Raw genomic sequence first — 16,317 nt, forward strand, 5'->3', positions numbered from 1 at the left:
AGCTCAGTCTATAAACATACTATACTAGGTCACTTGTCACGTTGCGTTTTTATTAAAAAACAGTTTTACAGTTACAAGTCACACTAAAAACTAAATTGCTCTGTAAAAAAGTCACAGCATTCATATTTTATTATAAAAACAACTATTAATTTAGTTTCCAAAAAATACACACCATTAGCTTGATAATAGGGTAATAATAAACAGCATAACATTAGTCATTAACTCATACCTTTATTTAGTTAATGTTTTTTCATGTTGGCTTTGATTCATTTCGTTATTAATTTAGTTGCTAGAAACATCAGAAGTGGTGAGTGTGCAAATGTTTGGCTCATTTATTCAAATAGTTAATAGCACACAATATTTACATTCAATGATTCAACGCATTGCTTGTACTGGCCTGTAACCCCTAATGACCTTCACAGTTTTTCAATCTAAAAGAAATTATTTGACCAATTTAACACCCAGATTACACTTTGGTCCTTCTCATTTTCAACAGGAAAGAAGACAAACTGTTCCTTAAGTAAACTGTAATAAGAGAACATATTCAATTGTGTAATTTGTTTTACCATATTCAACACTGAGATACAGCTTATGTAAGGAAGGAATGTTTTTATGAAGACCAAGAAATGGCACATTTACACAATTTTAAATTCTAAAAAAGGCCACAAACCAGACTGCTTTAACGTAGTCACTGGGACGACTTTGTGTCGATGCATGAGCTCAGCTCCAGCTGCTCCACAGCTTTTCTTTCTGACTTTGTCAAAGGCAGGTCAGGTGATCGAGTGCACAGGGCAGAGAGTCTCTATTAAAGAAAACACAGCTGGTTAACTAGGGTGACTGCATTCAAATCCATATGAAATAAAAGACTGAACTAACCTGTCGTAGTGTTCCTGGGGTGATGCTCACCATGTAGACCATAAAGATGGGCACTAAGAGTGTAGAGGACAGAGTGAACCACCAGCCCAGAGCATTGCCCCACCACGGATACTCTACAACGTTGTTGAACTTCAGAGGAGAGTATTTGACCAGAGAAAATACAAATGTCCCCTGCAGCAAGAATCAAGTAAAAACTATTAGCGTACCAATCTTGACAAATGATATAAAAGAGTCCAGCTTGAAATTTAAATTACTATATTGAGATAGTAAGACAAACATTTATGATAATATTGTATTATTATTCATGTATTGTGCTACTTACCAAACAGACGACTGGTGTCACATACTTCAGACAATACTTAATGATTCGTGGAGGTCTGTATCCAATCATATCCTCAATGTTATCATAAAAACGCTCTGCATCTGTGAAGATATTTTTATTCTTATATTATTAAACCTTTGAATATACATTTTTAAACAATAAACAACTATTCCATATACATTTCAATTGAAGCCAAAAGGACAAAAATATACCACAAAAGTTTTTGTGTTAATTGAATTTAAAAAGCTAAAAGTTTATTTTATATTATGATACATGTGGCTCTCAGTTGTGTAAAAGGGAAAATCCCCGAAATGTACCTTGGGGTATATGAGGAATAACATTTAATAATATAACACAGGTAATATTTGTCTGTAGTAAATAAAACTCACCATAGACCCATCCAATGCACACGGCCTGGAGGAAAGCGAAGAGCAGCAGAGTCATGCCGCTGCACGAGTAGTAGTCGAACAACTGGAAGATGTAGAGTCCTCCCTAAAAGTCAAAACACACATCAATATCACAATACACAATACCGATATGAAGGGGAATCTAAATATGTTAACCATTACTTTATTGTATAATTAACTATATTCATTTTACGAAACTGTTTTACGAAACTGTATTAAAAGTATAACCAACTATATTCATTTTAGACTGTGTTACACTTGGGTTAATTTCGGCGCGTCCGGACCGCCCGTGTAAAACGCCACACATTCGATAGGGACATTTTAGGTAAGCGCTTCGTTTATCTATATTAGTCTTGTAAATGGCAGGGATTAAACTTCTGATTGATTTTAACTTTCTGATTCTTGCCCCTTCTTAAACGAGCACGCCGACAGATATCATTTTTGTTATTTTCTTAGAATGCACCACAAATGGTGAAACAATAAAACAATTCAATTCTGTTCTGAAAGCCATTGGTTTGACAGAATGTGAAAAATAAAACGTTTGAATGGGGGATTGTTAATGTATCACTATTCCTGAAATGTTACAGTTCATTAAGTATGATCTTTCCCAGTAGAATGAAACATATTCAGCCAAACTATTATGACCGACGGTCTTTCAACAAGCCTAAGAAAACAAAATCTACTTTATAGGGCTGCGAGATCCCCATAAGCAAAGCACAATTATTACATTATTGAATGCAAAAATATGATATATATATTGGTTCTTATAATGCATGAACCTACACGCCCTGTTCTGAAATGCATGTGATTCCAGTATTATTGAGGAGTTCATATTTCATATTCTCTCAAAAGTTAAAGGCGGTATGGACGATTTTTCGGCGATTTGAGAACGAAGGCGGAAGTGCGCATGCGCACTCCCCCGTGTGGCCCGATACAACACACACGTGCGTTTGTTTATTAGCGTAACGGAGCGCATCGCATCGCTCGTCTCCCGTAGATTTCTGTCCACTTCTGCGTCAGCTCGAACTGTCTTTCTCCGTCTTCATTTTGCCCCGTACACTGAGGGAACTATATTATGATAGATCCATGCGCTTAGGCACGCGGAAACGTGGGGACGAGCCTGACGCGGCTGCAGGTGAGCGGTAGGTGCGTTTTATGATTGATACGTGGCAGGACAAATGATTTATCCATGCCACGAGGAAATATGATAAAAAATTTGCTGAAAAAAATCGTCCATACCACCTTTAATGGGCCAGGATTTTTTTGTTCCTTTCAAATTTACCTCTGTGACCATCACCAAGCCAATAAAGAAGCTGAAGACACAGATAGCGAGAAGAAGGAACTTGCGGCGATGTCCGACAAGGAAGTAGTCTGGATACAAGTCTGAAATGGCTGTCGCCAAGGCTTCCAGTCCCACAAACTGAAAGACATTTTATAACTCAATTTACATTGATTTATGCATTGTTTTTATTTCTAAAAAAACATAAAATTATTGGACAAGGCAATATTTTTTTCTTAAAGTCTTTGAATAAGTGGTGCAGCCTCCATCTGAAAAGCTACATAGTGCCCCTTTAAAACAAGTAACAACTCTGTTTAACCTTTTCAATATGTTCCAAAGTAAGTTTATTTGCTGATTTACTTTGAGGACACATTTCAAACAATTCTAATACAAGTGCTCTAAATTCGATAAAGTGGAATAACGTCGAGTTGTTTCTCATTTCACCTGATTCTGAACTTATTTTACTTTGACATTTCCTGGAAACTACTTAGATTTTGAACAATCCACCAAAAAAAATGCAAACATCTGTTTGCTATTTGCCCTGAATGAGTGGCTTGTCTACTCTTGCAATGCAGTTTCCTTTTTTTGTTTTGAGTACCCCCCTAAGTTTGTTTTACACTCCAAGTGACAATGACATGATTGAAAAACATGTTTACTTCACTGTCGAGTCCCAGCAAGATGATCATAATAAAGAAGAAAATTGCCCAGATCTGAGGGAAAGGCATCATGGCGACTGCTCGAGGATAAGCAATAAACGCCAGCCCAGGACCTGAAGGCAGAATGTCATGTTACAGAAGGACACTAATAATACCCTTTATCATTCATCTCAAAGCAAAACGGCAATTTAGTCTTAAGCCATACTTCAAATATTACTTCATATTTTCCTAATTTATTTAAAACAAATGAAGATGATTGTTACTTTTATTGGACCCTCAAAACAAGACTGCGTTGTTTTGATAGCACTTAAAATAAGAGTACTTTTGAGTTTTTAGTGTACATGCAACACCAGGAACACAACAGAACTTGCTCAAACACAAGTCAAACTTTCGACTTCATTGATGTTACATGTTTGTCAAGACAAAACCAGAACCGGATCAGACCAAAGGCAGAACTAAACCAGGTCCACGCACAATTGGAAAATGACTGAAATTTGTTTAAAAAAGGACCGAAAGCCTGAAATCGCATTGATGCGATGGGAAATACTGTATATGATCTGTTGTAGAAAAAGATTCAGTCGTAGTCATCTGGAAACTCTCATCAAAGAGTCATTCTCAATTTGCAGATAGAGTGCTTTGCCTGAAATGGTACAAACTTTCCATTTATTAAATTCCAGAACTTTTTTTTGGCAAAACTAATACTTGGTTTGATGGAGTCAAATGCTTGTCTCCATTGATATTACAGTTTTATGCATTTTTTTGGGAACATTCTAGGGGAAAAAACATATTGGAGGAGAAAATAAATGCCCTTTTAAGTTGGGTTGCTTGGAATGATAAATTATGTAAAATTAAGAACACAAGTTAAAAAAAAAAAACAGCGTCTGTCCAGTTCATCACATTTTATCACAATTGTTTATGTTAAAGGAATATTTTCCTGAATAAACTGTCCTTACCGGATTCAGCCACTTTAGATATGTCTGTATTCTGCTCGTACGCCATGAAGCCCAAAGCTGAGAAAATGGCAAAGCCGGCAACAAAACTAGTCCCACTGTTTAGAAGGCACAAGTACACACAATCTCTGAAAGAAACACAACAGAACAATTACGTTACTACATTTTCAAATGGATTGTAATAATTATATGAGTCTCTTATTGGAATTGTGTTTTGATGTAACTAGATAAACCTACTTGTAACAGTTGTTATCGTGTTTATTATAGCTGCCAAGAGCCATTAAACATCCAATGCAGATTGCGTAGGAGTAGAAAATTTGAGTCCCAGCGTCCATCCACACCTGTAAGACGAAGAGGGCAGAGATCTCAACTATTAATTCATCCATAACAGAAGAGAGCCAATTCACATATACAGAATAAAATATAGGTTGTTTCTTTGGTATTGATTATATAATTGTTAAATAATAAAAACACAACGCTATAACTCAACATTACATTGTTAATGATGATATATTCTACACAAAACTTGCAGTTCAGTGTTTTTTTCTTGTTTAATTGCTGTAATCTTGAAGAATCTTTTCAGATGTTTTTGCCCCATTCACATTACATCCTTAAAGATGCACTTTGCTTCTTTTCTGGTGGAGGGTTCGCCACCTGCTTGTCTTCATTGAGATAAAACTATAAAACTAAACTTATCTATACTGCATTGATTTTCTTGCTTTGTGCCACTCACACATAACTTGCATTCTTTCTGTGAGCATCTCTCCACAGATTTGACGTAAGTCCTGCTTCCATGAAAAGAGACAGGTTTAATGACATACTGAACATTCCAGTCAAAGCAAGTACATTTCTACAAAGACAAGTGGCAAACTCTCCCCCAAAAATATTGCATGAATTACACTACATTAACATTGCATAAAATAACATGATGATTGCAAGAACAAATCAATCTTTAAAAGCAAATGATGTTGTTTCTTCAATCACATTGCTTTGAGTTATTGTCAGTGGTGAAGGAAGTACTCAGAAGCTCAGACTCAGGAACAGAAAAAGATTCAGCAAAAGTAAAAGTGGCACATTAAAAATCAACTTAAGTAATAGACTTAATGTATTTTAAGAATGTATTTTTGAGAATTGCTGGTGATTTTGATAAATAAGTGGGCTGATTTTTGGGCAACATTAAGTCAAATCAATTTCCAAAATGTTCTCATGAATTGTATGTATGTATAATTCTGTTCACTCAAAGCTAGGCTGAACTCAAAACATTTAGGAAAGATAAATGTGCCAATAAATAACCCTTCAAACTGAATGGAAACAAAACAAAAACGTACTGGAGAAAGAAAATCTGCCCTCAAATGTAGTGAAGTAAAAGTATCGAACGTAAAAATGTACATAAACAATAACATTCCACCACTTGATAATGTGCAGCGCGTGAACAGCCTGTGTTGATCGACAAAAGTGGAACGCTACATGGCGACGAGCAGAAGGAATGTGTGATAACGCTCATACCTGCGGGTCACTGAGGCGGGATGGGTCTGGGTACAGATAAAACTTGATCCCGTTTAAGGCTCCAGGCAGAGTCAGACCCCGCACCAAAAGTACTGCTAACATCAGATAGGGGAATGTGGCAGTGAAGTAAACCACCTGGAAATAAATTTGAAATGTTTTAAGAAGGCGGTTGAATTGATGATACAAAAGCCTTTTCAAATGTATCGTTCTTCAGTTTCAAAATAGTTTTCATCCAGGTTTTCTTACACTCCTTTTATTTTTGTGTGTTTTAGTCCTTTAGTTAAATACAGTTTAGTCCTGTCTTCGTTTCTATAGTTTAAGCCTGCAGAGTTTAGTCCTAATCTGGACCTGGTACAATCCCTTTAATGTCAATTTGCTGGTTCTATTACTCTCCTACTATTACATGGAAGCTAAATTGCATGTCATATTTTTCCTACAACACAATTTGATGATTTATTGCAGTTTATCTATTAGGCAATTCAGTCCTTCTGGCATCCTCTGCATCAATAATTGGCAGCTGTCAAAACATTTACCTACGCCAAATTTCAGATTTGAGAAAAACTCTACTTTTTTGGGTAACCCGAGCCCAAGCTAACAAGAGGGTTTTGTCTGGGAAATCTAGAACACAACCTTTGGAAGGATAGATATGAATTTCACTTCATCTAAGGAGTGAGAGGATTTGTTGCGGCGACCCTGGATGCGAAAGAAAAGATCTCTGCACCAAAACAGTGCAGATCATTTTCTATACAGTGCAGCGAATAAACCTAAGATTTTCTCCTAACACGGCATTGTTTCATCGTCCTAGCCTCTGTAATTTGTGTGTTAAAGGGGACACATTATGTAATCATGCCATGTTCTCTCATTATTAGTTCACTCAAATTTGTACGCTTGAGTAATTCTGCATTGTCGTGTTTAAGTGCTCAGAAACATTTTCAACTACCCCCATCTCCGCCCTCTTACTTGCAATTATTAAAAAATGTCAGACCCTGGATTATGCATATAGTGTTAAAAACAATCAACAATCAAAAACTAACAAAAAAGGAATAAAGTCTGCTGCTAATCTGGAAAAATGCCACTATGAGGAGATGTGGCCAATCACTTGAGCAGTTTTGAACATGAAATCAATGGACCTGTTTCGATTTATTACGTAATTGTTGGACAATATTGTGGTTTACAAAGAACAAAATATAAAAATAATGATCTATGTATGTTACACACCAGAAAAAAAGTGTCTTCAAATTATTTTGTAATGCCCAAAATACCAACATCAGTTGTCTTGAAGGCCACCACACTCATGCTGATAATTGAGTAACTTAAAGTTCCTTAAATTCCTTAAAATAAAAGTTGTTGTTCCTTTGTTGTAAATCCTTAAATTTACCTTCCCTGTGGACTTGACCCCCTGCCACACACAAAAGTAGCATATGACCCACGAAAGCAGAAGACACAGAGCTAACTCCCATCTGATTCCCCCCAGCTCGTTGATATTTCCCGACAGGTTCAAAACTCTTCTCCTACAAAACAAACTTATTGAGAACTACAGAGACAACTTAACACGTCAATAGGACTGTCAGAGTTTAATTTGTCTTACTTACTCCCAGAATTCACGCACTGGTGATGTTGCATTTGCTGCTACGGTCAAATTCAGCTCAGCCAATCGATCAAATTCCACACATGTTTCTAGACAAGGCAATACACGTTTAAATGATGTTAACAGATCAAAACGAAATGGAAAAATTCTACTGCATTTATACATCTCACTTGTGTTCCAGCTGTTTCTGCAGGTAGCCCAGGGAAGTTCGGTGCTGAAAGATGAGAAGAGATACAGGAATGCCCAGGCCAAAATAATAATGTAATAGATGCTTGAGTACAAAACAACCACCTGGCTACCGTAGCCAATCCCTGAGGATGAGAGAGAGACAGAACAAAAACAGGGATCTTTTTATATAAATAATACACTTTATTTAAAATCATAATATACAGTAACTGAAACTCATTTTGTCACTTTTTGGTTAGATTTTCCACTATCTTGTAAATGAAAATGGTCAAGTCTCGACTTCTTGAGCACACATAGTCCTGCTATCCAGTGGCATGCGGTCAGGGCAATCAATCAGTGTATATCAACTATGTATGAATTGTTCTAAAACATATCCAAAAAAGTCAGTTTTCCCCTCACTTCTGCTGCTGAAGGTAGTACTGCGGGGGAAAGATGGTTCTGCTTCTGCCGCAGCGGCTCAGTCTGTGTCCGTGTTCAGAGGCTGTTCACGCTCCGCTCTCTAACATGAGCTTTTAGAACCAGAGCAGACATCAGCATCTTTAAGAGGCCTGCAGATGTGCTCTGAGGACCACACAGCCTCAAACCCATGGATCTATGCTCAAACCACGCTGGATAAACCTATGTGGGAATTGAGGATGTTTGCAGGTTTTGCGCTAACTGAGCATGTGCAGAGGCGAAGTGAAGCAAGTGAACCCTCTTTTAGAGACGAGTCTTTGTTTGTAGCTAGGACTCGGTTCATTTTTCCAATGATTAAATGTTAGTTAGAAATACAGGAAGTAATTTAACAACATAGAACACTAATTTCTGTAATGAATTGGTCAGTGAAGTCTTCTAATTTAATCCATTTAGCACTATGATAACGTATGAGAGTTTAGCTCAATAGGCAAGGCATTTGCCATGTAGGAGACTTAGATTTAAAGCCCACCCTCCCATTTTTTACTTTTCTATTACTATTACTCTATTACTTATTACTTTTTCTATCCATTAAATATTGATGAACACCCTGGGTCTGCTTGCCCATCCATAAAAGTCACCACACGCCACTGTTGCTTCCTGGTAAGATGTAATAGATGAAGGATACAATGTCATTTTAACCCAAGGAACATGCTGAGAGAACAACTGTTAATGTGAGGAGAAATGGTTCACTAAACAAGTTTGTGGATTAAATATTATTCAATTTTCTCTGAAAACTCAGACTATTTCATAATTTTGGCTTGTGGGTTAACACACACCAACCATGTGTTAAAGGCGCAATGGATGATTTTTCGACGATTTGAGAACGCAGGTGGAAGTCCTCATGCGCACTCCCCCGTGCGGACTGATACAACACACACGTGTGTTTGTTTATTAGCGCGACGGAGCGCATCGCATCGCTCGTCTCCCGTAGATTTCCGTCTTCTTCTGAGTCAGCTCAGTTAAACTAGAAGGCACGCAATTTCAGGAGTACAGAACACCCTGCAAAAACCTCTATTGAAGACAGAGCGGTGCAGAGTCTAAGCAGGGAGACGAGATGGTTTAAGAAAGGAGTCTAGGAGACCATTTTTGTTAAAAAAGGGAATCCCGCTTTAAACCGAAATGGAGGTTTAAGGTTCAATTTACTAGTAATATACAACAGATTTTTTAAGCCATGGATTAGCCCTGGCCATTCAGATGCTTATGTGGTACTCATCAGTGCTGATGGAGCTGCAGCTAAAAAATAGGATTTATATGGTCCATCATTGTGCTGTTAGGGTAACAAAGAAGATTCATTTCAGGAGAAACTTAAAACAGCAAGGCCGGTGGCCAGGCCTTACGCAGCCCAAAGTAGGATAAATAGCCAAGTTCTCAGACTAGATCTGCATATTGAGAATGACTCTTGGATGAGAGTCAAAACATTTCGTTTTTTTTAAACTGTGTCCAGTTGACTACAACTGAAGGTTGAATGGATGATTTTTGGGTCTTATTTCCTCGATGCCGATTAGTCCTGCCACGTATCAATCATAAAACGCACCTACCACTCACCTGCAGCCGCGTGCGGCTCGTCCCCACGCTTCCGCGTGCGGCTCGTCCCCACGCTTCCGCGTGTGGCTCGTCCCCACGCTTCCGCGTGTGGCTCGTCCCCACGCTTCCGCGTGTCTAAGCGCATTGATCTATCATAATATAATTCCCTGTACGGGATACAGTGTACGGGATAAAATGAAGTCGGAGAAAGACAGTTCGAGCTGACTCAGAAGAAGACGGAAATCTACGGGAGACGAGAGATGTGATGCGATCCGTCGCGCTAATAAACAAACACACGTGTGTGTTGTATCAGTCCGCACGGGGGAGTGCGCATGCGCACTTCCGCCTGCGTTCTCAAATCGCCGAAAAATCGTCCATTGCGCCTTTAAATTATAGTCAGTCACATTTACATGCACTATTTGATAGTCTACCCTCAAATGTAAAGTGCACCATTCAAACAGTGTGAAAACAATCTAATCACAGTATAAAGGTTATAAAGGCTGCACAATTTATTTTCAGAAACATCACCTAAATACATTTTTCCACATCCCTGGGTCAGATTTGTAATGACAGTGTGACTGCACAATACCAGTCTGTTGAGCCCTGGCCCACAACATGACTGGTCCGGAGCAGGAATGTGCCCTGGCAGCCATCAGACTTGTTTATTACAACATGAACTGTGACTAATGGAAAATGTACTGTCAAGTGGACCAGGAGTATATTGTTTTGATTTATCTTTATCTATTCTTTACTATTTTTTGTTACAACCAAAAAAAAAACAAGCAGTAAATTACTTCCTCTTGGCTTCAGACAATGACATTTACCTTGAAATAAGGGACAGATCATTTTCCAACAGGTGATGCTGCCCTGTTTGGTGTATTGTCCCATTGCAGTTTCCAGAAGGAACAGAGGAATCCCGCAGGTGATGAAGAACACCACGTATGGGATAAAGAAGACTCCTTTTGAACAAAGCATCATACGTTCAACAACTTGAGAAAAGTTAATTTAGAACTTTAGAATAATTAATAATCTTTTTCATTTAAAAACACCAATAAATAAAAAGTACAATTATACCAGACAAACAAACTTGTTGTGTTGTAGTGTTATTTCAAAATATGTAGTTTGACAGCCAATATTGCAATATCAATACTTTATAATATTGTGCAGCACTACTAGGCATGTTGGGTAAAGTGTATTGCCTGAGGACACAATGACAGTTCACACTAGACTAGAGTCACTTCTGCCCCACTGTGGCACTTAGTTTTCCTTGTACTCTCTAATCCAAATACTAACTAGATCAGACCATGCTTAGCTTTCGAGATCAGATGAGCTCAGGCATGGACATGGTATGGCCTCAGGTTAAATCATACAAGACTAATAGGAAATGACAGTAGATGTATAGTCTTTATTCAGCACACTCACCTCCTCCATTCTTGTAGCACAGATAGGGAAACCTCCATACATTCCCAAGGCCAATGATCTGTCCCGCTACAGCCAGGAGGAACTCGATTTTACTGGACCACTGCCCCCTGCTGTGGGTGCTGTGAGGCAGACGGGTCACACTCTTTTCAAGCTTGACCTTGACATCAGGAACAAAGGTCTCATCCATTGCACTGAAACAGCAAAAGTTTAGTTCAGTTATTTAGAGGAAATTAAGTTCGACCAAGGCACTGCTAATTATATGCATTTGTAAAGATGTCAAACCCGGACAAGAAAATTCAATTTATGACATTGTTCTTCCAGCATGTGACTATGATTGCATTGAATCCTGTACAGGGTTGTGACAAACTATGTATACTATCATTGCGCACAATAATTATACTGCTTATTAAGAAACATGTTAATCTATAGTTGAGGTAGTCACTGTTTTTGGTTATATAAAAGAACTGCATTTCTTTAAAAGGATGTGAAGCATTTGACACTGCAACAGTTCTTCCTCGTTATAGCAATAGCTCAATTAAAATCAAAATAGTATATCTTTTGAATAGGGAAAGATCCTCACTAAAGCTTTTAAATAAGCAATGAATAGTACATTTGGTAAGTCTTGACTAAAATTAGTAGGGGGAACTGGGGAAACATATGCAGACACACAGAGAACATGCAACCTTCACAAAGAAAGGCCCAGCCAGGACCTTTTTGCTCTTAGATAAAAGCGCTAACCACTCTGCCACAATTTTGCCCAAAGCAATTTATTATATTGAAAGAGACCCATGATTTTATTAGTCCATGAGTTTGAAATGGTATTTTTACATAATTTTTTGATTTTTAGAGCTAAATGTTTGTTTTAAATTCTATTATGTGCAGCACTTTGGAAACCATCTTGTTTATAAAACGAGCAATACAAATTAAGTTTGATTGGATTGGACTGAAAGATATCAAGTTTGATATACCAATGAATATGTTTCTCATATCAAATCAAAAAGGTACCACATGATTCTCAGCCCCCCTCCTAATTCTGTAAGCCACTGCTAAATCTGCCCTTCTAAAACACATTTTTCCACTCTAACTCCTCAATAACCCTGATGTAAATATGGGACACAGAAGCCACCATTTCATCAGGGCAGCCCAGTCCTACGGCATAACGGTCCCTCACATCAATGTCGCTTTTGTCCTGCAGACTTGGATTGGACGTGGGAGTGTAGAAAATATGTGTGCAAGTACATTCGAGTTTAACGATTTCACTAGCAAGGACCACGCCACAACAATGAAATACGAAAGAATGTTTATTGATAATAGTGATGATGGGTCGATGAGAGATCGATGAGATAAGAGAGATCGATGAGAGAGATCGATGAGAGATCGATGAGAGATCGATGAGATGAGAGAGATCGATGAGAGAGATCGATGAGAGATCGATGAGATGAGAGAGATCGATGAGATGAGAGATTGATGAGATGAGAGAGATCGATGAGATGAGAGAGATCGATGAGATGAGAGATTGATGAGATGAGAGAGATCGATGAGATGAGAGATCGATGAGAGAGATCGATGAGAGAGATCGATGAGAGAGATCGATGAGAGAGATCGATGAGAGAGATCGATGAGAGGGATCGATGAGAGGGATCGATGAGAGACCGATGAGAGATCGATGAGAGATCGATGAGAGATCGATGAGAGAGATCGATGAGAGATGGCTGGGTAGAGACTCAGGATGGGGGCTCTGTCTCGGGTAATCAGCCCAGCCGATTCAGAACCCCCCCTCCATGGATGGTGATGTGTTAAGGTGACGATGATAGAGACATGGGGTGGGAGGGTGGGGTCGAGAGAGCAGAGACAACAAGAGATGCTGGGATTGGCCTGTGCATATATAGGCCTTCTGGGTAATAAGAGGCGTGGTGGAGGTGTGGTTGCTGGGGCAGTAAGAGGTTGAGGCGTGGTCCTGCTCCCGAACCCAAGTTAGCAATTACATCTCCAACTACACTTAAATCCACACAGGCCAAAGCAACTCAACCTGTCCAGGATATCTTCTGTTTGTGCAAGAGTGTCAAGTATTTTAAGTTTGATGGAGTCAGTCAGTCAAAAAGCATAAAAACGTGTGCTTGGAGACAGATTTCATGCTTAAAAAGAACATGCTGCGTTCATCAAAATGGGATCATCAGGCAATCACAGCTCAGATGTAATACCGGTATATGTTATTAGTACTAATCAAAACATTTAAGAAAATTCGTTACATATAGGTTTAAGAATGTATGTTATAGAAAATGTGTAATTAGGAAACTGCATCTTTACAGGATATTTAGCATCATGCCATTTTCCTTAGATAAATATGTGTTATCTCTAGTCGGCATTTTGCCTGAAGTTTATTGCACATCAGTTCAAGTATTCACTGCTCTCAGGTCTCAGGACATGTTTATCTTACAATCCCATCGTATCCATACAGAGACAGGACATCATTCAGCTTTAAGGTTCATTACAGGAGAAGGACACAGAACTCACCAATGTCAATTATATTCTACTTATTCTGAGTACGAGGCAATCATTCGATCCAAGAAGAGCACTGCCTTTTGGTATTTTGCCTGATTGTTTACGTGTACAGTCAAGGGGTGTCCAAACTTTTTTCACTGAGGGCCGCATTTTGAAACTTATTTGGACCCCGGGCTGTAGTTTGGACATGCCTGTGTACACAGAACATCAGATCAGGAATTTATCAATTAAGATCTCAGGACATGTTCATATTAGTCACTTTTAACAGTAATTTTGTTTACGAGAAGCAAATAAGAATCAACTACAGTAACCACTAATGCTAATAGAAATGCTAATAATAGTATTGTATATGAAATAGTATTAGTATTACTCAAGAAAAAAATCTATAGGATAAAAATGTATAATAGTTCTCAAACGTCAAAGAGTATTGTTTGAGAATTGTGTTTATTATTATTGACATTTATACTTCTTATTTACTTTTTGTTCATCCATATGCCGACGCAGAATATTAATACCAACTCAAATGTTTTTTTTTAACAGTATAGCGTAAAACACATAACTTTACTTTGAAGACGTACAACTACAGTAGGTGGCGGTAAATTAACCTTTTCTGTTGGCTGCCAACAGCCATTAAAAGTAGTAGAATAGTGTATTAGCAATGAGTCAGTTTGTTTACACCAAGACCAGACCCAGACTCACATGATAAGGGATCATCTCAAAATGGGTTGAAGCTGAAAAGACGTAATATTTTTCGTCTTTTTGTTGCTTTGAAGCTTCAATACATCGTTGTGTCAGTAATTGTTTTGAAATGCTAAAAAACTCTATCAGCAACGAGCATTAGGCCAACTTTAGGCGGCGGGTGCGGGCGGAGCGCGGCTGGTGTGTACGGGGAGCACGGCGGGTGCGTGCGGGGGAGTGCGGCGTGCGGCGTCGCCAATGCAAAGTTGGAAAAGCTTTTTTGCGGCAAGACGCAGCGCAGCAATTGATCAAGAGATTACGCTCTAGTAACGAGCCTACGCACTACCCGGAAGAAGGACCAAAACAAACCCCGCATGAGGTTTTGGCCAATCACAGAAGACGTGAGATTCTCACTGAGACAAAAGCACGTGTGAGTCATTCTGACAGCATGTCTAAGGTCTAAACACAGGCAATTGACAATTACAAGTTTGGACAAGAAACATTAGTTTTTCACTAGAGCATCCTCTTGAGACTATCTCAATGTGGTCATCTCACAATTTCAGTTGAATGGGACGGTTGTAGGGCCCGTGGACCATGTGGATTGAGTAAACAAACATGTGCGACAGGTGACATTATTTGGAGAGTTCATAACTTCTACTGATAAACATACCAAAGGATGTTCAGGGATGTTCACTAGAGGTGAGCAGGGTCTATCAAGCTACTATCGTTTTATCAACGCGTAAAATTTTATGTGATGCCAGACATTTTTTTTTTAGTCTTTTGAGGGGGAGGGGGCCAGAGAGAGACGAAAAAAATTTCGTCTTTTAAGCTTCAATCTCTTTTGAAATGATCCCTAACACCATACCACTCTGAAAAAAATAAAACATTAGATTGTTTTTTTTTTTCATTACGATTGAAAAAAAAAAGAAGATGTTTGATTCTAAGTAGGAAAACCAATACCCAGATCCTAATATATACAAAAACTAGTATCAAAACTTGAGAAAAATTACATAACTTTTCCTCAATGGTTTTAGAGTGGTCTTGATTTATGTCAGTATTAATGGCCTATTATTTGGTGTTGCAAATAACTTTCTAATAGGAGTGTTTTTTTTTACTATCACTTTTGTTGAAATTGGAATCAAGAATACAGCCAAGTTAATTGTTCAGAATCAATCACCATGTGCTGGTCTGAAGGTTATGCTCTTTATTATTGCTTCCATAGCTTTTATATTGGCTGGTATGGTGTACACTAGAACTGTTTGAATGCCAGTCATGAATGATCTGAGTTTGTAACATTTTGATTCCAGGTAGAAGTCATTAACAAATATCAGTGGTAAATCAGATATTGTTCACTCCTTCTGTGGATGACTCAATGTGAAGGAACAGCCTGTTCACCATTTATAACACACACCTAAAGGTAACGTAATTTATAGGCCACCTACTAATATCTTCATTTATTTTTAAATCCTGAGCTTGCAGAGTAATCAGGCCAACAAAAAAGACCAATGACTGCTTGAAACAATCTGTTGCGCACTGGAGAGAAGTTCTTTCTCACTTTGAACAACTTCCATTTCACACATGTTTAGTTGTGCACTGCCCTGTGCAGTGGGACACTCAAGCGGGGGACACAAAAGACGTGTCGGGAGTTGCCGCACTGTACAGGAGCGTGTAACCTTTGCCCTACATAGCACCGGGGGCGCTCTGTAAAGCCTCTATGAACTGTGAATAAACTCCTGCACCACTCTCGCAATTACAAGTAGCACGAGAGTCAAGAAAAAGAGTGAAAATGTTACCTGTGTGGAAAACCGTCAGGTGCTGTTATCCTATGTGTCCATTTACAGTGGGTGCTCATGTGGCTCCGTTGGTGCGGGGGGGACACACACTCTCCCCAAGTGTCAAACGCAGAGTAACTCTATGACTGTGAGGGCCCACGCGGAGCTTTATAAGCGGCAGCGTGTGCGCGTG

At 38.7% G+C, this 16,317-nt stretch overlaps 1 protein-coding gene across 2 annotated transcripts; it reads right to left on the reverse strand.

Annotated features, from left to right (window-relative positions):
* Window positions 1-446: 446 nt before the first annotated feature.
* slc6a22.1 (solute carrier family 6 member 22, tandem duplicate 1) lies at window positions 447-16,317 on the reverse strand. 2 transcript variants are annotated; one of them, XM_072452414.1, is made up of 15 exons: window positions 16,146-16,317; window positions 11,173-11,363; window positions 10,575-10,709; window positions 7,755-7,895; window positions 7,589-7,673; window positions 7,375-7,507; window positions 5,997-6,131; window positions 4,728-4,831; window positions 4,494-4,618; window positions 3,541-3,653; window positions 2,888-3,025; window positions 1,588-1,690; window positions 1,199-1,299; window positions 877-1,047; window positions 450-802 (listed from the first exon to the last, which is right to left on the reverse strand). In XM_072452414.1, exons 1-15 carry the CDS (start codon window positions 16,202-16,204, stop codon window positions 689-691), a joined length of 1,848 nt encoding a protein of 615 aa, XP_072308515.1. In that variant the 5' UTR covers window positions 16,205-16,317; the 3' UTR covers window positions 450-688. The 2 variants fall into 2 exon arrangements, with proteins under 2 accessions (XP_072308514.1, XP_072308515.1); XM_072452413.1 differs by having other exon boundaries at window positions 447-802; window positions 7,589-7,895; window positions 16,146-16,316.

This window comes from Eucyclogobius newberryi, unplaced genomic scaffold, assembly GCF_026437365.1.
Source record: "Eucyclogobius newberryi isolate DKJ021-1_F unplaced genomic scaffold, fEucNew1.0.hap1 SCAF_19, whole genome shotgun sequence".
Lineage (NCBI taxonomy): Eukaryota > Metazoa > Chordata > Actinopteri > Gobiiformes > Gobiidae > Eucyclogobius > Eucyclogobius newberryi.